The 22,120-nt window shown below is 41.1% G+C and overlaps 1 protein-coding gene and 1 long non-coding RNA gene across 7 annotated transcripts in view; one reads left to right on the top strand and one right to left on the bottom strand.

The window, feature by feature from the left end:
• CELF1 (CUGBP Elav-like family member 1) overlaps nt 1–20,829 on the top strand; it is a 104,341-nt gene extending 83,512 nt beyond the window's left edge. For 4 of the 6 annotated variants that reach the window (XM_048854263.2, XM_048854261.2, XM_048854265.2 and 1 more), the window contains 5 exons: nt 4,840–4,953; nt 5,161–5,361; nt 6,311–6,454; nt 11,340–11,508; nt 17,901–20,829. In XM_048854263.2, the coding sequence (XP_048710220.2) occupies nt 4,840–4,953; nt 5,161–5,361; nt 6,311–6,454; nt 11,340–11,467 (587 nt within the window). In that variant the 3' untranslated portion in view covers nt 11,468–11,508; nt 17,901–20,829. The remainder of the gene's footprint in view (nt 1–4,839; nt 4,954–5,160; nt 5,362–6,310; nt 6,455–11,339; nt 11,509–17,900) is intronic. The other 2 variants (XM_048854264.2, XM_048854262.2) reach the window with 1 other exon arrangement.
• Nucleotides 11,339–22,120, bottom strand: part of LOC142072534 (uncharacterized) — a 32,022-nt gene continuing 21,240 nt past the window's right edge. Inside the window, exon 2 of the long non-coding RNA XR_012668943.1 lies at nt 11,339–12,057. This is a non-coding gene — a long non-coding RNA (uncharacterized LOC142072534). The remainder of the gene's footprint in view (nt 12,058–22,120) is intronic.

The raw sequence follows: 22,120 nt of genomic DNA, 5'->3' as shown, positions 1-22,120 counted from the left end.
AAGAAAGAGGTCCTTTATTTATAGAGCCCATTTCTTGCTTTGAATTGTCATGATTTCAACCCCCGTTGATCATCATTAAAATTGTTTTTCTTTTCATGGAAAGGCCTAATTGCTCATCCAGCTCTAATATACAATCTATAGAGGAGATAATCTTACCTCTGTCTGCCAGACCAATCTACTATTGTACTGACTCAGATACGTACTTCTCAGCAGGCCCAGATGGCTAGTATTGGAGAAGAAGACTTATGGGAACTTGGGTTGGGAACTTTGGTATGGGAAAGGTATGTTGCAAGGTCAGAAGTTAAACTGTGGACCTTTTGGTTTTGATTTAAATCAGAAGGCTTCCCCTATCTATGGAAGTCCCTAAAGAAGACTCAAGCTCAAAGGGCCTTCAAGAGAACGCCTGTTGTCAGAGAAAAAAGAACAGGAGTACTTGTGGCACCTTAGAGACTAACTAACTTATTTGAGCATAAGCTTTTGTGAGCTACAGCTCACTTCATCGGATGCGTTGTCAGAGAAGTTCTCTCATAATTTTTTTTACTGAGAGGTGTGGTTCACCAAAGTTGACAGTTACTCTTTCAGTTACTTTGGCTGCCTGTCAGACTACCCTATAGTAAAAATGTTTACCCTAAAATCCATATCAAAGAGTTCAAAGAGCTATAGAAGGGAAGAGAAAGAGAATTCCCAAGGTCCTCTGCTTCAGTCCCTCCCTAGATAAAAACATGGTAGTGCGCATAGTCTAAGAACATAGCTATTTCCTTGCACTGAAGGGCTTGAACTGTGGGGAATGGTTCTACTCTCTCAAGCTCAACTCATTTGAGATGCCAAAATGAGATTCCACACACAACAGATGCTCACAATATGATCACACAGGCTCTGTTGGGCTAGTCAGGCTTGGTTCTTACTCAGTAAGATTTAAAGTAAGGTGTATATATACACACAGCTAAGGCCTGACTCCCAGAGTTGTTAAGATGTCAGAATTTAAGCTTTCATTGAAAACATGTTTCCAATCTTCACGTGCGAAGGAAGAAAAAACTTGAATGTGGCCCTAGTGTAACTGGTACAGTGGTGTTTGTGTGAGTCTGCAGACAGCCTCCATCCAGCAGAGTGGAACAGTAGCCATCCAGGGTCCCATATCTACCACCAGAATAGAAGCTGGTCTTTGCTGCTTAATGGGACTGGCCTGTAGGGTTTCAGTGCCACACTGGGCTCTCTACAATTGGCTTCCCTTCAGTGGAGCTTAGATGTTATGCAGGAATATCATCCACTTGATGAGGCTCAGATGCATCCCAGGGCTCTGCTCCTGCCCTTTGGCCTTTTTCCATGGGTCATATTGGAAGGGAAAAATAGTGGTTTTCTCGCAAGTGCCATCCACTCCTAGTGCCAAAATGACATGCCACTGAGAGAAGATTGTGCAGATCTCTGATTCTCCTTATCCTTTTTTCTGTGCTTTAATAGCATACAGTATAACTTCAAAGTTACGAACTGACCAGTCAACCACACACCTCATTTGGAACTGGAAGTACACAATCCGGCAGCAGCAGAGATGAAAAGAATGGGGGGGAGGGGCAAATAGAATAGAGTACTGTGTTAAATGTAAACTGCTAAAAGAAAAAAGGGAAGGCAGCATTTTTCTTCTACATGGTAAAGTTTCAAAGCTGTATAAAGTCAATACTCTGTTGTAAACTTTTGAAAGAACATTTTGTTCAGAGTTACAAACACTTCAGTTATGAACAACCTCCATTCCCAAGGTGTTCATAACTCTTGAGGTTCTACTGTAATATAGTTAAATGTTGATATTTAAACAATCATTGTTGGACATCTGAGTGACCATCCCAAGGAGATGTATGGGGGAATTCACATCTCTTAAAGCTATTGTTTCAGGCTCTCAGCAGACTCAGGCAGACATTACTGCATCAGTTACACTTGCTTCATGTTTTCAGGGATTTCTGCATAACTGCAAAGGCTAAAGCCCTTAAAAAATTACAGTTGTGATTCTAGAGAACAAGATAGCAGCCCCAAGAAGATTGCTGGGGTTGTTGACCTAGCAAAATCTGGCTCAATTTTAATCCTGTGCTGTACTGTGCTTGTATGCCATTTACTGTCATCCTTTTGAAAAAAGCAGAAGTAAAGCCCTATAAACAACGTTCAGTGTCATGGTATGTCTCCTCAGAATTAATCACAGAACTTTGAGTCTTGACACCACTGACATATCAGTTAGTTGATCTCCACTATTATCTCCTCCTTTTTTTTAATTTGCATTTGTCACTGGGAGGGTCTTTGAGAAGATCACCTGTGGTGAGTTCAGTGGGAGGATTACCTACTACAGGCTGTGATCTCTTCAGATCCTACAAGCTAGTGGAATGAGGCCTAGTTAGTGATACTTGTTAGACTGTAAGCTCTTTGGGGCAGGGTCTGTCTATGTTCTGTGTTTACAGAATAGCACAATGGAGTTTACATAGCACAATGGAGCTGGGGCCTCTGGGCACTACTGCAATACAAATAGTAAGTGTAATAGTAAAATCTAAATAGTGTTATGATTTTAACACCTTTCAGGCCATGCTAGTCTCTTATTTAGAGCCCTTTCCTGGCTCCCCTTTTCTCATGTTAAATTCAAGCTCATGGTCCCTCACTTTGAAGCTGTGCACAACATCACTCCTCTCTACATCTCTGCTCACATTTCTCCCTAATTCTATTTCACGGCTCCCTGCCTTCACTCTGGCCTTGTTTATGTGATTTAATTTAAATTTGTTTTTACATCAGTTTAGTTGAACCAGTGCAAACCCCCGTGTGGGCTCACTTATCTCAGTTTGACGGGTTATTTTGATTTAGCTTAGACAGATCCTCAATGACTAAGCTAAACTGAAATAAATGTCCACAGAACCTTTTGCACTCAAATCGGTTTAAAATTACACCTTAAGTTAAAGTGGTGCCATTTTTTTATATAGACAAAGCATCTATTCCCTTCTCTCATGTCTGTTCCCTCTGTATCCTTCTCCACTCTTGGCTTCATTCCTTTTTTTGTGCTACTCCTTGTTCTTGAAATATTCTTTCTTGTGCTCCAAATGACTTTGTTCACATCCTGCCTTGTGGCACATTCTTCTACAAAGCTTTTCAGTAGTTAACCATTGTAGAAGTAAATCTCATTTTAGACACAACACAATTAATACCATTTCTGAACTGTTAGGTGGCCCTCTTCCCTCCGAGTCAGTAAGGAAACAGTAACCCAGCTTAGCATTAGGGAAGGGATGCTGCTGTTAGATTATTTTAGTTGAGATGTAAAACAGAGGTTCTAACTAGACTCCAAAGGTTCTCTGGAACTTTTATAATGAGTAGTCTTGTTGACCAGGTATCATGGCCAAAATGAAATCCAGATTTTAAAATTCTGGTCTCCTGTGTTCCCCTAGTTTTTTATTGGCTACAGGATTGTTTATTTCTGCCTTAAAATGTTTTGTAGCTTTGCTGTGCCTTATTAAATAGCTAATATACCGCCCCAGAAGTGGTTGAGTGTCAGATGACAGGTGAAATGATTAATGTATAAATTGTGTCGAATAGATTTGGATGAAAAATAGTGACAATTTTTACGAAATATTTTTTCAAAAATTTGAAAAACGTCAACTAGCTTTAATAATATGTAAACCACATTGAGAACATTTTGGCTGAGGTGCAATTGAAACATAAGAGATTAACTGAGTAGAGTATGCTAAAATGTCAGAGGATTTATCGCTCACTGATGCTTGTCAGCCTGTGTACGCTTGTGATCTGTCACATCCAAAAAGGTGGCTCTGAGATAACTCTATAATAACGGAATGATTCCTCTTTCTCACCAGTGCTGAAACCTGTACAAATGACCTATGGTTTGAACCTCTATTCCCCTAAAAATATCTCTCTTTTCAAACACTACTGACCTGAAAGAGACAGGCTGCTTCCTATCAGCTGCCCTATCCAATTTCTTGTGACTCTATCTGTTGTCGAATTGGGTTCAGTGTGGACTGCGAGTGTGTTAGAGACCACGCCTGATTAATAAATAACCTGCTTGATTATTTGCTTAGCAGTTAGCAGTCACACTCTTGCAATGGAGGAGGAGAATGTTTGTGTTGGAGATATTTGTTCTCTGACTTGTTCCTGGCCCTGACTTCAGCCCCAGCTGCTGCAGCAGGAATTCCATAGTGGAAAGTGATTTCAGTTGCCGGAATGGATTCTAGGCATCTGTTCTCCGTGCTCTATCTGTAAGGGAAAACCTTCTGTTCAGTCTGACTGGAGCCTTCTTTAATCTCTCCAGGATCTCTCTCTCTCTCTCTCTCTCTCTCTCTCTCTCACATCTTGCATGTGATTTCCAAGGATGGATAGTAATACAGTCTCGGATACTTTTTTATTCCACATAGCAGCACTACTGGTTTTTATATTTGGGTGGAGACCCCAGCTGGTTATCATGCATTGGTTGCATCCAGACCTGGCTTAGATACTCTGCAGCTAATGTATTATTAACTGTGTTGTTGTTGTTTTATATTAAGTAGCATCCAAAATGTGCTGGGTATTGTACAGACACACAAAGACAATCCCTGCCCCCAAAGAGGTCTTGCTATGAAAAGACAAAAACAGTTAAAAAATGCAGGAAAGGGATTCCTCCTACATGCACATCAATCAGTGGGTTGACTGGCCACAGCTTGTTCGTTTTTTAATGTAAACTATTCTCAACTGCCCTGCTCTAGTCCTTATTAGTTGACTAGTTACTTGTCAACTAGTTACTCGGCATTGCAGTAAAAATGGGTTAACAAGGGATTTGAATGATAAACGGCAGAAGTTATTGTTTGGTGTTTAATTCTCTCATTTTAATAGCAGGTTCCTCACCTAGCTCGAGTAGCAGCTCCTCTGTTAACCCAATGGCCTCTCTTGGAGCGCTGCAGACGTTAGCAGGTGCTACAGCAGGCCTCAATGTCAGCTCTTTAGCAGGTAAGCGCTGTGTAGTGAAGGGAGGGAAAAATGACTGATTATAATTCCTGTAGTTGTGCCGCGGCTCCCTGGATAAGCCATTCTCTTTGTTCCTGCTTGTTCTCGGTTGCTTGTTTCTGACAGCCGTGAAGTGTATTGAAAGTTGACTAGCATTGGCTCAGACACACCACTCAGTTATTAAATGTTCATTTCCCTTTTCTTGCATAGGGATGGCAGCCTTAAATGGTGGACTTGGCAGCAGTGGACTTGGCAGCGGTGGCCTCTCAAATGGCACGGGTAGCACAATGGAGGCTCTCACTCAGGCGTACTCTGGGATTCAGCAATACGCTGCTGCCGCATTGCCCACTCTCTACAACCAGAGTCTGTTAACACAGCAGAGTATTGGTGCAGCAGGAAGTCAAAAAGAAGGTAGGTGGGAAGTTATGCAGAGGACTTGAGTGCTTGAGTGGGGGTTTGAGGAAGAGTAAGTCCTGAGCCTTATACACATACCACATGCACAGCATTTAGCTTCCTAGAATCATAGAAGCTAGAGTGAGCATTCTCCTATAGTTCCTCCATTTGGGGGGACCACTGAAGAATTGTTCCATATAGTTGATTTCTCTGAGGCTTTGTTCAGTTTTAAACATTCCTTTCGGGGGAAGTGTCGTTACAGCCCGACACGTGTCACTGTCAGGGAGATTTCTTTTCTTAATTTCATTTCATTACTTGTATTTCTGCCTTTTGTTACCACTCTGAACAGTCCCTGTCACTGGAATTTTTACACTTCAGATACTGAATTAATTTAGCATGTAGAGTGAAAGACTGTGAAAGAATGAGGACTATGGGACTGTGTTGTGGGCAGCAGGTGGAATGAGGAGGAGGATTGACTCAGAGGCAAGAAACAGAACCTGAGAGTTTTAGGGCTTTGCCAATATACAGGCTGTCAGGAGCATTTTAGTTTTTATATTCAATTTGCTGTTTTCCTCATGCTGCAGACTTGGCATAAGTACCTGTTTTGTTTTAGTCAGCACCTGGGCTGATGCATACCCATAGGTCTCCCATGCAGCAGCAAACAAGGAGATCTGTGTTGCTGAGCCAGTGTTGACTTCAGTGTGAAGCAGGAAGTGTCGTAATCAGAGAAAGGCACTGGGGAAGGAGCCAAAATCACTTTTAATATTTGATCCCAGCAACAGACCATGTTGCCTTATTTTGAAATCAAGTTGGTCCAGTTTCCTAGCAGGAAGTTTACTGCTTTCTCGGGGAGGGGAGGGGCAAAGTTAATTATATTGAATGGCTCTTGGCTCTCTGCTTTGAGATTAGGGCCCAACCTCCCATGTTTTTGCTGAATTTGTGTTTCTGATCGATGGATGTTTTGAAGGTCCAGAGGGAGCCAATCTGTTCATCTACCACCTCCCCCAGGAGTTTGGGGACCAGGACCTGCTGCAGATGTTCATGCCATTTGGGAATGTCGTCTCCGCCAAGGTTTTCATTGACAAGCAGACCAATCTAAGCAAGTGTTTTGGTATGTTGGTTCCAGTCACTGTTAGTAGCAGGGGGTGAAGAATGAGAAGATGTATCACTGCCATTCTCTGGGAGAAAATAAGTTGGGTGGAGGTTTTCATGGAGGGATGGTGGACAGTTGCATATGGTGGTCAGATAGGCAGAAGTATTTTTCTTTATTCTTTGACCTCAATAGTCAGTCTGTCTAGGAAAGCCCTGGCCTTCAGATTCTGGTAGCCTGAGGTGAGGCTGAAATAATATGGGTGTGGGCAACTCTTATAGTTAGGACCCTACCAATTTCATGTGAAAAAAACATGTCATAGAATGTGAAATAAGTCCTTCCCCGTGAAATCTGATCTCGCCCTTGCTGCTGGGAGTGCCCCTGTTAAGATGCTCCTAGCTGAACCTCCCTGCTGGGTTGGGAAGGGACAGGACTTGTCCTTCCTTTACATGGCAGCTGGGGGCAGGGGTGAGATCAGATCCACCTCCAAGTGCCTCCCCCTGCTCCTGGAAGCACCCCAACCAGGGAGCTCCCAGCTGTAAGCCCCTGCTGGACTGGGGAGATACAGGACCTGTCCTTCCCTTGCATGGCAGCTCTGGGGGGGATCAAACCCACTTCTGGATACTTTTTGGGTTGGAACCCCCATGGTTACAACACTGTGAAATGTGAGATTGACCAATTTTAAAACCCTCTGGCCGTGAAATTGATCAAAATGGACTGTGAATTTGGTAGGTCCCTACTTATAGTAGAGTCCCTCAATCCTGTTATCTACTGGGCCTCCTTTGCATATTGGGATAACTGCAGCTGATCCTACTGGCGCATATGACAGATGGTTCCTCACAGTCTCTTTTCTAGTGCTTTTTCCAGTCTAGTTTTGAGCAAGTGATGTGCATTACCTCATTTAATTTAAGAGATTATTTCACAGCCTAATACAGTTCATTATCTGGAAGGTTTTCCTGATATTCACCTGGAATTTTCCTTTTTTGAATTTCATCCCATTACTCCTAGTTATGCCACAATATACTGCCCTAAATAATTCATAATCATTAGTGTTTACACCTTGAAAAATCTGCAGACTGTTGTTATGGTACCATCCCGACTGTTATTGGTTAGCCAAGCAAGAGTGGATTCTACTCACATCCATTATTAAGGTTGCAATATAGCTTCCATTATAATTTCCTGTCTTATCAAACGTATCTTTGTGAAACATTCATCTCATACTAAAATTCCCAATACTTGGTCTGTGTCTGAAGGGGATTTTTTAAAGTTCAGCCAAAGTCCTTAAAGCTTTAATTGAGATAGAACCACTTTTCCTATGTAGAAGATGGCAGAGAATCTGGTTCTTCTGAAAATCCTGATTTTTAAACAGAACTACAGGATATGTGTGGGGAAAAGCCTTCCCTCAGAATTTGCAGCATCTTAGATTTGGAAGAAAATATTATCTCTTAGCAGACGATATTGAGCATGCTTAAGTCTACATAGAACATAATAGAGCCTTGCTCATTTTGTGGCTTTGCTGCATGTTCTCTATGCCTGTTCTGAGCAGGGCCCTGGGAAAATCTGCAGAGAGAGATTGTGAACATCTCACTGAACTATGCACAGCAAAATTCTCTCAGATCCTGCCTTAACAATAGAAACTAGAGCAGTGTGGGAGTGAAAAAGCTTAATGGATGTTGCAGTCTCAAAGGTGTTTCTACAACAACCTATACACACTGCGTTTTCATCCAGCCCTCTAGTGTAAACAGCTGTACTGCTCCCCTGTTAACTCAACTTGCAAAATACTTCCTCCAATCAAACAAATAGCAGCAACAAAGGAGGCAGTTTATTTTATTTATTTATTTTTTATACCATGCCAATCACTCTGATATCTGGGTATTGCCCAGATTGAATTTCAAAGCCTAATTTGGATTGTATAAAATCTAACATTATTAAGCAAGGCTGTGTAGTATTTTCTGTTTTTCATAAAAAACAACCCTGCATTTACATAAATTTGACCTTGCAATGTTAAAATAACAAAGCAAGGAAATACTAAGGTTAAGATTCCACTAGCTGTGTTAAGTCCACTAAACTGAATATACCTACTATTTTCCATTCTTCTTTTCCTGGTTAAATGTATAGAGATTAGTATAAACTGATCTTTAAACATATTCCATAACACATGCAGGATGTAGAGTATTTATGGTGAAATCATCGTTGATTAGGAGATAACTTTTGTATCTCCTAATTTATGGTCATTTTAACTCTGCAATCTTAACATGGTGCTTTTTGTGTAGAGTTCTGTTGATTTTTTCCTCAGAAGTTCTCTAATAATTTTTCTTGTCTCTGAACTCCTGCCAATTTGTCGATATTTTTTCTGGTAATGAGGTGCACGGTCATACTAGAGCCTTAGGGAATGGGACTACTCTTTCCCTGCACTGTGATGACTGTAGTATTCAACCCAAAATTTGCACTGGTCATTTTTGCTTTGGAAACTTATGTCTAATTTCATGTCCCTCAGTGCTGTTGAGTCTCTCATAGTATTACTGCTTCCCTGGTTTCTCCCTCTCTTTTCGGTTACTGTGATTTTGGTTATTTTTCCAAGGATGTGTTTATCTGCATTATCCCAAGCTATCACATTTTGTTGTTTTCTGCCCACATATTTATCCTCTCTACATTCCTTTTGTATCTTCCTTTGTCTTCACTAGTATTTCCATCTCCTTCCAGATCCGTAATGTCCTAGTTGCTCTGTATTCTACATCATGAGCAAAGATGTTTAGCGAGTCCAGAACTAGCAGATTCCTTGTGGTACTCCGTGAAATATTTCGCCAACTCAGTACTTCAGTATTTTCAGCTGGCTAGTGTTCTGTGCATGTTATTGTTCATATTCAAGTTATTTTGAATAAAATGTCTGCTTGATAAAAATAAATATCTAAAACTGCACTTCTGTCAACGAATTTTGTAATCCTATTAAAAGAGCTAAACAAGTTTGTCTGGCAAGATTTGTGTTTTGAAAATCCACAATGCTGTTTTTGTTGCTTATGGTACCATTATCCTCTAAATGTTTAGCAATGTTTTTTCTTTTAATATTTGTTCTATTATTTTAGTAAGGATAGAATTTTAGACTTAACAGGAACGTAATTAGTAGGATGCCTCATTTCATTTTTTGAAGATTGGGACTATGTTTATATTTTCTCATCTCTCCCCAGTTACCTATAATACTTTAAAATAAGTGAGTGGTTTGGTAATTTTTTTGGTTAGTTCCACTAAATCCTTGGATGTACCTAATCTGACCTTGTTTACTAAGAAAATGTGAACATATTTACGTTTTCCCTTATGTTTTTAGTCAATATCTATTGCTATATATCTTTGTTACTTCCCAATTGTCTTTCCTTGTTAATGTTTTTCTAAGGCAAACTTTAAAAAGGAGTTAATTATCTTGGCTATTTTAGGATAATTTTCATCTCCTTCCTCACTTCTTAATACAGTTAATTTCTCCCAAGTACTACTTACCCTGATTATATATCTGTAAGAACATTTTTATTCTCCTTAGTCCCCCTGGTTAGTATATTTCATTCTACGTTTTGGCTCCTCTTACTTCCCCCTGTCCACTCACAGCTTTAATTAACTTTTGTAAACGTCTTTCTTTGCCTTCCTCTTTTTTCCTTTTCCAGTAATTTGTTTATTTTGAATTCAGATTGCAGATAATTCCTCATGAAACCACCCTGGCTGCTGCTTTTACTTTATATTATTTTTTCAACAAAGTTATAGTCTGTTTTGCCTTAGGTATCATGTCTTTCAATTACCCAGCCATCTTCCATGTTGGTGGATTTTAACACTTCCTCTTCTTTACGTCTTATTAGACTTCTTTCTGAGATCTAGTCCCTTTATACTGTTGGATTCTGTGTGCACCCATTCTTTGTTATGCTGGATGCAAAGTAGTTTGTGCTCACTGATATCAAAGCTCACCTATTGTCATTCATTCCCTGTCAGTTTCTCTATACTGTGGTCCTCCAAGGCGTCTTCTCCACTGGTTGGAATCCGTACTTTAATGATAGTAAAGTTTTTCTCTGAATAACTAAGGAACCTCTTTGAAACATGCTAGGTGTATTTGTTACCCAGTGGAGATCTCTGTGGTTAAGACTTTCTGAGTACAGTATCCTGTGGTCCCAGGTACCCTGAGAGCAGGCTCATTTCACCTTCCTAATCTCTACTCTTAGGGGTCTCGAGCAAATGTCCACTGTTCCTCATTGTGGCCTTATTCAAAGAATTTTACCAATATACTTACTGTTTGTCTAATCATAGTGCCTCAGCATGTAAATATTTCTAATATACAACGCCGCTTCTCTTCCCCTTTTACCTCTCCTATACTGACATTCCTGTTACAAAAGTTATCAGCTAGGTTTCAGTTATGCCCAATAAATCAGTTTTTGTTCTCATAACTGGAACATGGTCAATAGCTATAGTTAAGGTTACATGAGAATTTCCATGCTGAGCTCCTGTTTGCAGTTATTTATAACTTTCCAAAGTTTTCATCTTTTGGACTAAATATTTCCAAGTCTGGTCTCTCCCCAGGGATGAGTTTTTTGTAAAGTTTGAGCAAAAAATTAGTAAGCTATGTTTGAATCTGACGAGACTGGTGGAAAAACCTTTCTCTGTCTGTTTTTAAAAAAAAAAAATTGTAGTACTCTTTTTTTAAAACCGCTCTTATGCCAAAGTGGCTTGGGGTAAAAAGCTACAATTTGGCCAGGAACCTTTGAGAACTGCCTGAGTGATCTAGTGAAGTTATGAGATTTTGAAAATGGCACTTCATGCAAACTTGTTTACCTTGAGATAACCTGGGTACATGCAGCTGTTGAAGCAGGGTCTTATCCACTTGTCTGTTTGGGATCTTGAGCATGCTGTAATTATGTATTTTTCCTTTTCCCAGGTTTTGTAAGTTACGACAATCCTGTCTCTGCACAGGCTGCCATCCAGTCAATGAATGGCTTTCAAATTGGCATGAAGCGTCTGAAAGTGCAGCTCAAGCGCTCTAAGAATGACAGCAAGCCATACTGAGTGCCCCTCCCCTTTGGGACTGGAGGGAGAAGGATCTTCTGGTAAGTTGGGGAGGAGCGCACTTAGTGATTCGAAGCCCTAAGGCTGTGTTTTTACAGTCTTGGATGCTGATCCATGCCATTCTAGCTGGCACATCTTGCCCTTGAAGACTCAGCTGCAACATCTGCTGGGATTTCTGCTTCAGATGGAGGACAAGTTTGTGATTTTGTTTCCAGTATTTTACTTTGGAGTTTAGGTGCCATATCACTGAGGTGTTTTTTTGTTGTTGTTGTTTTTCCTTATTTGAAGTTTGCTGTGTTTGTATCCAGTGTGTGTTGAGAAGGACCAATGCCAGCTACCTGGGGGCAGGGAGGGGGCGGGAATACAAAAAGAGCAGCAGAACTGACACCACACCAGAGGGAAGAAGGAGGAGCAGAACTGACACCAGACAGCACTGAGGAAAAGAAAGGTGGGGAGGGAGAACCACCTTGAGATGGGCAAGGAGCAGACTTCATGTAGCCTCTGCCGTGCCCCATGCTCTGGTATTTCCTTAGTTAAATGTCTTCTGTGGGAATTTCCTAGCTGAATCTGTCTCTAGAGATGTGAAAAATCTAAAAGAGAAAAGAGGTTAATGGGTTAAAGGAAAACTGCAGTGATTATTTTGCTATATAAAGTGGTATTTATTGTTGCACCATGAATGTATACAGCACTTTATAAAAAAATTTTAGACAATATCCCTGCCCAGAAAACCTCATAGTCCATCTAGAGTTGCATATTAATTGAATAATTAATTGAATTTCCCAGTGTTTAGGAAATCTTACTCTTAACTTATCAGCTGGGAATTGTGCTAGGGCTTAGAGAGGCACTGTGGTCTGGAGGAATAAATTTGGGGCTGGAAGCCAGGAACTCCTGAGTTCTTATCCCAAATCTGCCACAGACTTTGTGTCACCTTGGTCAAATCTCTTCCCATCCCTGTGCTTCAGTTTTCCCATTTGTACAATGATGATAATGCCCATCTCACAGGTCTTTGAATTAATACTCAATAAGCACAATCTAAATGCTAATTTATTATTATTAAGCTATTAAATTAACAACAAATAATACAGCATACTTTACAACAGCTTCTGAGGTTTCTGCTGCCTTGCACATCCAAGTGGGAGCTACTTCCTCAGTCATACTTTTTTCCAAAGGCAATTTCCTGTTCACTAGTAATGCTGTGATGTGATTTGGAATAGTAATTAGATTTACTTTTTACACTGCAGTTTTCCTTGAAAGTGGTGAGTGTACTAGAGCAGACCCTTGAACCACCCAGTCTTATTCTGCCTTTGGCAGTGGCTGTCACCCAGTATGTTGAAGGAAGAGCAGACACTCCCCTCTCTTGAACACACACGTTCTTTGCACATTTGTGAATTTGCCAGTGTGTTACAGGGGCTTTTGTATACACTGATTTTAGGAGGCTCAAAGCCCCTTTGAGACTCTGGCTTGAAGCACATCAAGGAGTCACAGTAGAGGCTAGTGCTCTAACCACCAAAATCCACCTCTGTCACATGGGAAGTTTACCGTTTCTGTATATCTTTAATAGAAATTCCATTTACCTCATATTTTCTCTATTTCCTCTTCTCCTTTATGTTCCCAATTTGGAGTGATGCTTTTTCTCAGCCCACCAAGTAACACTGCAATCCTGTGTTTGGGAGCTGGCTCCTAAGTAGGAAGCATGTGTGGTCAGACACAGGGTGTTTACTTCCTTCTCTACTCTAGCAGGAGGAGCCATAAGCCCCTGAAATGTTGTTTAGAATGTGCATGTGTTTACAGATACTCTGTTATGGTCCATAGGGAAAGTCAGGCATATCCAGGGACTGGGTCCCCTGGACTCTTAAACCTCATAAATACAAAGCCTGACCCATAGCATCAGAGCACCAGGGTAAAGTGCCCTTTTGTTGATGAGTTTGAAACTCAAATAGTTTTTTGGTGCCAACCTGTCTGTAATCCTGGCAGATGGGTAGGAGAAATTGTCAGTATTATACAGAGAATATTGTGGTGACAAAAGGTTAAATGCCCAGACTGCCAAATTCCCATTTATGCTGGCATATGGTACCCTTTCATGTTGACTATTTGGGTCTCTATAAACACACACGCGCGCACACACGCACACACACACACACACACACACACTCTCTTAGGTGAACCGTGTACACTTGAATTCTGTGCACTGGGAGAGATGTGTCCTGGTTTTCTGAGAAGAAAGTGTTGGAGTGTTAAGGCCGCTAAGGTCATAATGGGATTATTTTATAAATATACTTTGCAAAAAAAAAAAAAAAGAAGAAGAAAAGAAAAAAGATCATGATTGGGAGCAACCGCTCCAAGCATGACCTGCTGTAACCAAGAATGTTGTTTCTATTTTTATAGAAGTTTTATACCGTTCCAGGGTGGAGAATATTTATTACTTAAATTATTTCACTGGAAAAAAGGCCAGGGTTTGTAGAATCCTGAATGTGATTGTTTTACACATACAATGATGTGCATGATTGAAACTACTGATTTTCAGTGGCCTGTTTGCAGGCTGACTAACTGCTAAATGAGGAAGGATTAATGCTGTGAAGCATTGAAGGGGGGATAGCTGTACTCTGTGGTCTCTACAGTCACTCTTATATAGTATGCTACATACTACTGAGACCCTTGCTCCATTTCCCCATTGACCCCAGACATGGGCCTGTTCCTTTAAGTAGTCATTTCAGTTGCCCTGTACTTATATCTTTAGCCTTTGCATCCTGTTACTATGCTTCCAGTACTGACCAGACTCTGCCCTGTTGTAGACAGGTGTAACTTCCATTGATTTAAGTGGAAGATTCACCCATTTATGCCAGGGATGAATTTAACCCTATGACTCTTCCCAGATAATTTGATTATCTTTACTAGAAGCCTAACCTGGGCTAGCTCTTGTGCCTTACTGGCATGACTATAACGCAAGTATTGCCAACACAAATCTATGCAGGTTAAATTCTAAGGGCCTAATCCCCAGCGTCTCTGAACTGATGCAATTCCATTGAATGTAATTGAGCTACACTAGTTTATACCAGCTAAAGATCAGACCCTAAGTGTGTGTCTGTTTCAGCTTCATTCAGTCTATTGGTTTGTCCAGGCATGTGGTGCCAAAGTTCATAAATGCATCAAGTCTCTGACTGGTGAAGGTTTTTTTGCTGCGCAGTGCAGCTGATCGTATAAAATAAGTGTGTTTATTTCTGCTTGGTGGCAGCTGCTATAGACTAGGGTTTTCTGCCTCTTCCTTCATTCCTTCCAGATTTGAACAGAGTTTTCTTCCTCACAATTTGGCAGGAAATCCTGTATTTTTTTAAATCACTCTCATGCTCTCATTCTATTGCAAATCAAATCAGTCAGCTGTTTTGGGGACCATTGGAATAAATTGACTAAACATAAAAGCACACTCTGAATTAGCAGCCCATTGTGACAAAAATCTGGTAAAATCATTTTGAACTACTCTTTAGAAATAATCCAAATGAGAAACTGTCCCCAGAACAAAAACTTTGTATGCTACCAAAGATTATTAAAGCTGAGACTGGAAGGGAGAAGAAAAGAATTTACGTAATTGAAACTGGCAAAATTATTTGGGACAGACTTGACCCATTCTGAAATACTTAAATATTGGAAGCTATCTCAAAATACTTAAGTTGGTTATAATCAATGCACTTCTCTGAAATGTCTTAATGTTACATTGATATTGGCATAAGAGTTGACTCTGCTCAAATAACTACAGAAGGATTTGCTTAAGTAGCCAGATGGGCAAAGTATTTTGTATGCTCATAATCTAAAGAATCTGGATTTTCCAAAGAGATTCTACAACAAAATCCAGTATGATTTCTGTTGAACCACAGAACTCCAGACTGCAGGTGTACTCTGCAGATCCTTGTAAATAATCTGCATCATAGAAACAAGGGGGAAGTCTTTGCCTGCTTTGCAGACTTCAGAAGACATTGGATTCTACTTGGCATCCCATATTAAAAGTAAAGAATTAGGTAAGGGTGTAATTGATCTTAGCCTGATACTGTTTAATATCTACAGCTGTAGCAAGACTACTCTGATTAGATTCTTCAGCACCTAAATAAGAGTCTAAAATTAGATGTCTTCTTATAGCTTAGTTATCTTACCAGCATGCAGAGCTTGCACTTATTAGAAAATGCTTTTGATAAATATGCATTAAAATCAACCCTCATTTTGCTTAGGCTTAGAACTTTCCAAAAGAGTCCGAAACAATTGTTGGAAATATCTTTTATGTTTTAATGATGAGATAATAGATCAAACAAGTTAAATCTATCTGGAAAATACAATTATCACCATGGGAAATTCCAACCAGGCAATTAAATCCTTAAATAAAAACCCCTTAATCTAGACAGTAAAATGTATACTGGAAACTGGCCTATGTGCAAGGCAGAATTAACTCAGGCAATTCCATTTGTTGATAGCTGTATAGAAGAGGAGAGGGAATTCTGCATACTTGTGAACCCATTGACTTCCTCCTGAAATAAAACCAATAATCAGCAGCAATCTAAAAACACTCAGTGAAACACCTTTTTACATGACTATTTCACCTGAAAAATGTCACAGCAAAAAAATTACAAATCAAGAGCGCAGATGCTCACAGTGTACATTTGGATTTTCCTGATGCAAACAAATATAAGGATGTTGTGGATCACTAAGCGGAAATGTTACAAAGTATAAAATATGGAATGCAGAAAAATTTCAGTATTATGTTATCGACCACTAATGTGAGAGAGAAACAAGGACACAGAAATAACTGTCTCCCTTTCCTTATGTCATTATGTGTTTTGCCCCAACCTGCCACCCCTCCAGTATTTCATCCAAATCTCTCTTTTAGACACTTCTTCCAAAAGGCCTCTAATGAATCAGTCTTTCCCTCAAAATTGTTGGCAGAGAAGACATTTGAAAATATCTACCAAAAAAAAGGACAAAACCACACTAGGAATTCCTATGATGTCTGCTAAATGTCATTTGAAACCTTAGCTTTTGTTCTTTCCCATGCCCCGTTTCTCCACTGATACTTTGCCTTTCTGGATTGTAAGCTCTTTGGGACAGGGACCTGGTCCTTGTAGCTGTTTGCCAAGCACCTAAAAAAAGCTAGAACTATAGAAATAATGTTTAATGTTGCAGTGTCTCTTGCTAGCTGAGGTTTCACTCAGTCTCCTTGCTCAGTTCTGTCTCCGGAAGGGTAAGCATGGGGAGAAAACCCAAACCACCAGTGCTAGCCAGCCTGTGGCAACATGTTTTTGTTGCTCCATTATGCAGAGGAGGGTCCTTCAGCTCCTCAAGCTAGCTGCAAGTGCTGTGGAATCATCAGGTTCACTCACAGGGATACTGAAAGCTTCACATCACTCACCAGCAACGCTTAAGCAGTTTTGAGAGACTGAAGGACATGGCACCACAACTGGGTGTAAAGTGGAATCCTAAAAGATACCTCCCTTTCTCCTCTACTTTCCACATTCCCTCTAAAAGGCTTTTGCAGTTTGGTGGCCAAGAGAAGACAGCAAAGCTGTTAGCGTCCCTTGGTAGGGATCCCATCAGATCTGAAAACTCTGCTCAAGAAAGTTTCAGATAAAATATCTTCCAGTTTTCCAAACTGGCAACAGTGACTGTAGAGTTTCTCAGTGCCCAGAATCCCTTTCTCACAAATCAGAGTGCAGGGGGCTTTCTCTTGAAAGGGTTGGGAAAGGAAAATTTCTGCCCAGGTATAACTGTGTGAAAAGGGCTCAGCTAGGACAAGTCTTAAGGAATTCTTCTGTATTGTGTGGGGTTTTTGGTTCCGCTTATTTGTCTTGTACAGTCTTTTCATTTGGTTCTAAAATCAACCAACTCTCCCACTTTGTGGGTTCCTAAGGGATGGGAAGGGACTGGAGCTGAAGCAAAGAGCATGGATTTCCTGGGCTACCACTGCCTAAGCATTTCCCTTGATAAGACATAAAAAGGTCTCAACTGTCAAATCACCTGTGAACCACCCCCGTGTCCTCTGTCCTGTCTCTTGCTGTCTGAATTTCTGTGAGTGGGTGTTAATCCTGGAGCTGTATCTTTGGAGGTGGGCTCCTGGGGTGGGGCTTGCTCTGTTGTCTTTCTCACAAGCAGAGCTAGCAGGGACACTGGGCATGGGGCAAAGGTGAATGCGCAACAGTCCCACAAAACCTGTGTCCAAAGGGAAATCCAGGCCTTTGCTTCCATTTTATTTCTGGCATTTTGATGTTTACTTGGTGTCCTCCATGTACCTTGACTTTTACTTGTCCATCGTTGGCATGTGCTGCCCTCCCTGTCAACTCCCCTCCCCAAGAGGTCTCATTGTATAGTGCCCATTCCTGTTCTCTCTCTCCTTGTTTGGATGTACTGCTCTGTGTAACTCAGTGGGTCTCCCTCTTTCTGGTTTGTTTTTTTCTAGATTCCTGCCGTTTGTTCATCGTTGTGCCTAAAGCATGTCGATGTGGCGTTCAAGTACATCGTCCAAATCCTTGTCTCTTCAGCTTCTCTGATGCTTGAACTCTCACCTTTGACCTTGTGTTGACCTTTGATGCTGATGTGTATTTTTATTATGTTTGTTTCTTTCTTTGGTTTTTTTTTTTTGTTTTTGTTTTTTTTGTGTGTTTGTGCTGCCAAATTGGTTTTGCTAGAAAGACTGCTGAAGGAGAATATTTAAACTTGCATTTGAATATAAAAAAAAATTCTATTTTTCTAGAACTTCGTAAGATAACCACTTGATTTTGTGATTCTGATTCTTTGTAATTTGTCTTCAGAGCAGCCTTGCTAGCATACCTCGTGGAGTATTTGTATTTCTGTGAACATACAGCCAGTCACTTTCTCGGCTTAGTTTTTTCTGTGTGCTTAGTTTTAAAAACAAAATTCTGAAGAAAAAAGTCAATTGATTGATGCGACTTAGACTTTCAGGAGGCTTCTGGTCACATTTTGCTGAAATGGTTTCTGTGCTTGAGGAGATAGCATGTATTTTTATGAGTTCAAACTCTGACTTGAGTGGCATCAGCACAAAACACTTGAACTATATTTTCTCCTGATTGTAGTGGCATTTTTGCCCTGGCACTTACTGTTTTTTCCTTTCCTGTGTAGTTATCAGCCTTTGTCTGCAGTGAAAATTTGATCCAAGTTGATGTTGTATTTTGTTAAACTCCAGCATGCTTGTTTTGTTTTGTTTTTGTAACTACAATCTCCTCAGCAAAATGTGATTTGTTTTAGTTTTATTCTTCCAAACTCAGATAGTGCATGTTTCCTGCTGTTTTCTTCACACCCTCGAATATATCACCTTCACCTCTCTGTTTTCTATAGTTTGTGCAAAAACTGAGCAATTTACTGGGTTTCAAAGGTATCCTTTTAAATTGGTATTTTTTGGTGTGACAAATTTCTGATCAGATGCCACCTGAGGCATCTACCTGTGCACTTAGACTGTCTGCCTGACACAGCATCTGGGCCTTGTTCCATCTCCATAACTGTCAGAGGCTCCCAGGAGTAGGGTTTGTTGCATTGTTTTTAGTAGGCGTTTTGGTAGACCAGGATAGATGGGAAGCAGGTAAGTTGGGGGATATTTGCAGTAATTCTGCTTCTAAAATTCCAGGGAACTGGGGCTCCCTTCATACATTCTTAAATTTTATTTTATGTAATTTGGGGCAAAATTTTTGTGAGGTTCATCCCCAGTTTAACACTGTCAATGAGATGGTGGAGGGAGGCTTAGTGGCTCTAGGTTAGCACTGGCAATAGAATGTTCAGACTATCCCAGAGAAGGCCTTTGTAAGCCTGGTCATGCAATTGCTGGCTCTTACCCCAAATGACAAGCACAATACAACAGCTTCTTACGCTGTTACCTGAACAGGGTACCAACCCCAGGTCCTCTTCTCAGGGGCCTTAGCTGGGGAATCTCTATAGAGGTGGGGTGTTTTTTTGTTTTGTTTTTGTTTAGTCTTTAATTGGGTAAAGAGTCAAGCAGTTTCTGTTCCTGCCCTGCAGGACAGGTTACTATTCTAAGGGCAGCTGGCTTCCCCTGGCCCTGCAAACCATCTGCTGTGAAACTGCATGGCTAGAAACTGGCACTTGGAAGCACCTGCAAGACTGTGGCTACGGCGAGACCCTAGTCACTAAGGGAGGTGAGTTGGTGAAGGACCCTAGTGTGGGAAAAGAATATGAGGTAAAATCCTAGGGGGAGAGAGGTTAGAAAGAGCAAAGGATGTGAGACTGATTTCCTGGCTGTGTAGGTTACCCTGTGCTTGGGGTGGTGAAAAGGGAATGAGACGATTTATTCTTTCCCATCCCAGAGTTGTCTGCGGATTTCACTACTTCTCAGTACATTTATTTTTGGCTGTGATTTATAGATCTGGGACTTGGGGGACGAGGCTGTATGAGAAGAAGGTAGAGACTCATTTTGAGATAGGATTTTGAGATGGCTGCTGTTAGCCCCACAGTCTGAATGTATCAGGCCATCTGTCATTTGGGGCTCTGAGACCTCCCCAGTGTATTGAGTAATTTTGCCAATACGTTTCTATACAATGTGCATTCAGTTCCATGAGGAACTCTGGGGAAACCTGTGGAAAAATCTCTGGAGAAAACCAAAATGCCAAACGTTGGATGTTCCTTTCCTTTCCTTCCTTTTCTCCCTTTGGTTGTTTTAATTGTTCTGTGGTGGTTTTAATGGATTTGAGACAGTGGAGCAGCAGCTGCCTTTCTGATTTTTGGCTGCTTTTTGTGAATAATTTAAAAAAGAAAATTTACATTTTGGAGACAAACCTGTGGGCTTTTTTATTGGTACAAACGTATTTAACACTAGGGGTTTTGTACAGTTTTTTGCCTTTTCTACTAGAAAACAATGTAAAGTGATTCACAATGTGACAAGAAAACAATTTGCCACTATGACCAAATGTAGAGTCTGTTCTGCAGTAACAGGATTTAATCAACTCAAAGTCGTGATTCAGTTGTAGAAATGCTTTTCTTTACCTTGTTTGAGCTGTTCCTTTTCTTGTTTTGATTTGCAAAACAAAATGTCTTCTTGTGTGAAATTGTGTTGTACTCTGTAGAAAATTATGGATTTTACTTTAAAGGTTTAAAAGCAGAGGAGCACATGTTGCTTTTCTGATCTGATCGCAGAGTTTGTGTAGTGGATTTAAAAATGAAAAGATTTGTTACAAGTTTGGAACGAGCGAGTATGTGTTAAAGGAATTTTCTTCCTTTGTGTGTATTTTTTTTTTTTTCCTTTTTGTCCCGATGGGGAACTTAAAGCTGTTTTAATTGCACAGACACACCAACAAGTCATTTTGTATATGCCAAGTGTGGTACCTTCCTTTGTTTATTTGCTATTAAACTGTTTGAGAAGAGTCTGTTTGTGTCATTTCTGTGTTGAATCTCAATCTCTTACTCTACAAATGGGTGCAGGTGAGGAGAGGGGGCTCTGCCACCTGGGATTGAAAGGGGCATGGAGGAATACCTTCCAATTTCTTAGCCAGGCAATGTATGACAAAATGTTCATGATATGCCACTCTCTCTGGGTACATAAAATAGCTGTTGGTTTCACCACTGTGAGAATCTATTACTGTGAATAGATGTTGGCAAGAGTTTATTATCCTTTTATCTTGCCCTCCAGTTTCTCTTCTTCTGTATTATTTTTTTCTGAATATTTCTTGATTCACTAACTTAAAGTGATGCTTTTCTTTCTCTTGGTCCTTCTCATTCTCTCTCTTCTCCTGGGAGCTCTCCTATGTTCCCTTGAATTTTACCCTTTCTCCCCCATGCTGGCAAAACTGTTAACTCAGTGGGAGCACGACTGGGCCTTGACCCATGGTGCAGTGTTCCAGGACTCCTCATACATACAGCTGTCTCTCTAAACTGGGATACAGGGTCCTGGGGCCCCTAACACACACCAAAAGGTGAACAGCTGGCTGCTCACAGAGGGATGGTGCACAGCATTTCCTGCACACACACACGGGAGGCATTTTTCTGTAGAGGAGAGGTGTTTACCCAAATAATATTTAGCAGGAGACGGAGGTTATTTATAGCAGTGGTTTTCAAACTCTTTTTCTGGCGACCCAGTTGAAGAAAATTGTTGATGTCCATGACCCAACGAAGCTGGGGATGAGGGGTTAGGGGTTTGGGAGTGGCTCAGGGCTGGGGCAGAGGGATGGGGAGAGGGCTGTGGAGTGGGGCCGGGAATGAGGGGTTCAGGATGTGGGAGGGGGCTCGGGGCATGGGTTTGGGGTTGGAGTGTGGGAGGGGGTCAGGGCTCTGGGCTGGGGAACAGGCCAATGGGAGTGGGGAACTGGTGCTCAGGGTGGGGGCAGCACATGGAGTCCTGTGGCCCCCTTCTCCCCTGCCTAGGAGCCAGACCTGTTGCTGGCCACTTCCGGGGCGCAGCGCAATGTCAGAACAGGTAGAGACTAGCCTGCCTTAGCCGGGCAGCACCGCTGACGGAACTTTTAACGGCCCAGTCGGTGGTGCTGACCAGAGTTCCCGTGACCCAGTCCCAGGTCACAACCCGTGGTTTGAAAACCACTGATTTAAAATATATTCTCCTTCCCTAAATTTCTCTGGCTGCTTCAACTGAATACAGTATGCTTCACTTCCTGTCCGTCTGCTGCAGTTTCCACGGTAAACATCTGATGAAGTGAGCTG

The sequence above is a fragment of the Caretta caretta genome, chromosome 6, assembly GCF_965140235.1.
Source record: "Caretta caretta isolate rCarCar2 chromosome 6, rCarCar1.hap1, whole genome shotgun sequence".
Taxonomy (NCBI): Eukaryota; Metazoa; Chordata; order Testudines; family Cheloniidae; genus Caretta; species Caretta caretta.
The sequence above is the reverse complement of the archived record's forward strand: the minus strand, read 5'-3'. Positions and strand labels throughout refer to the sequence as shown.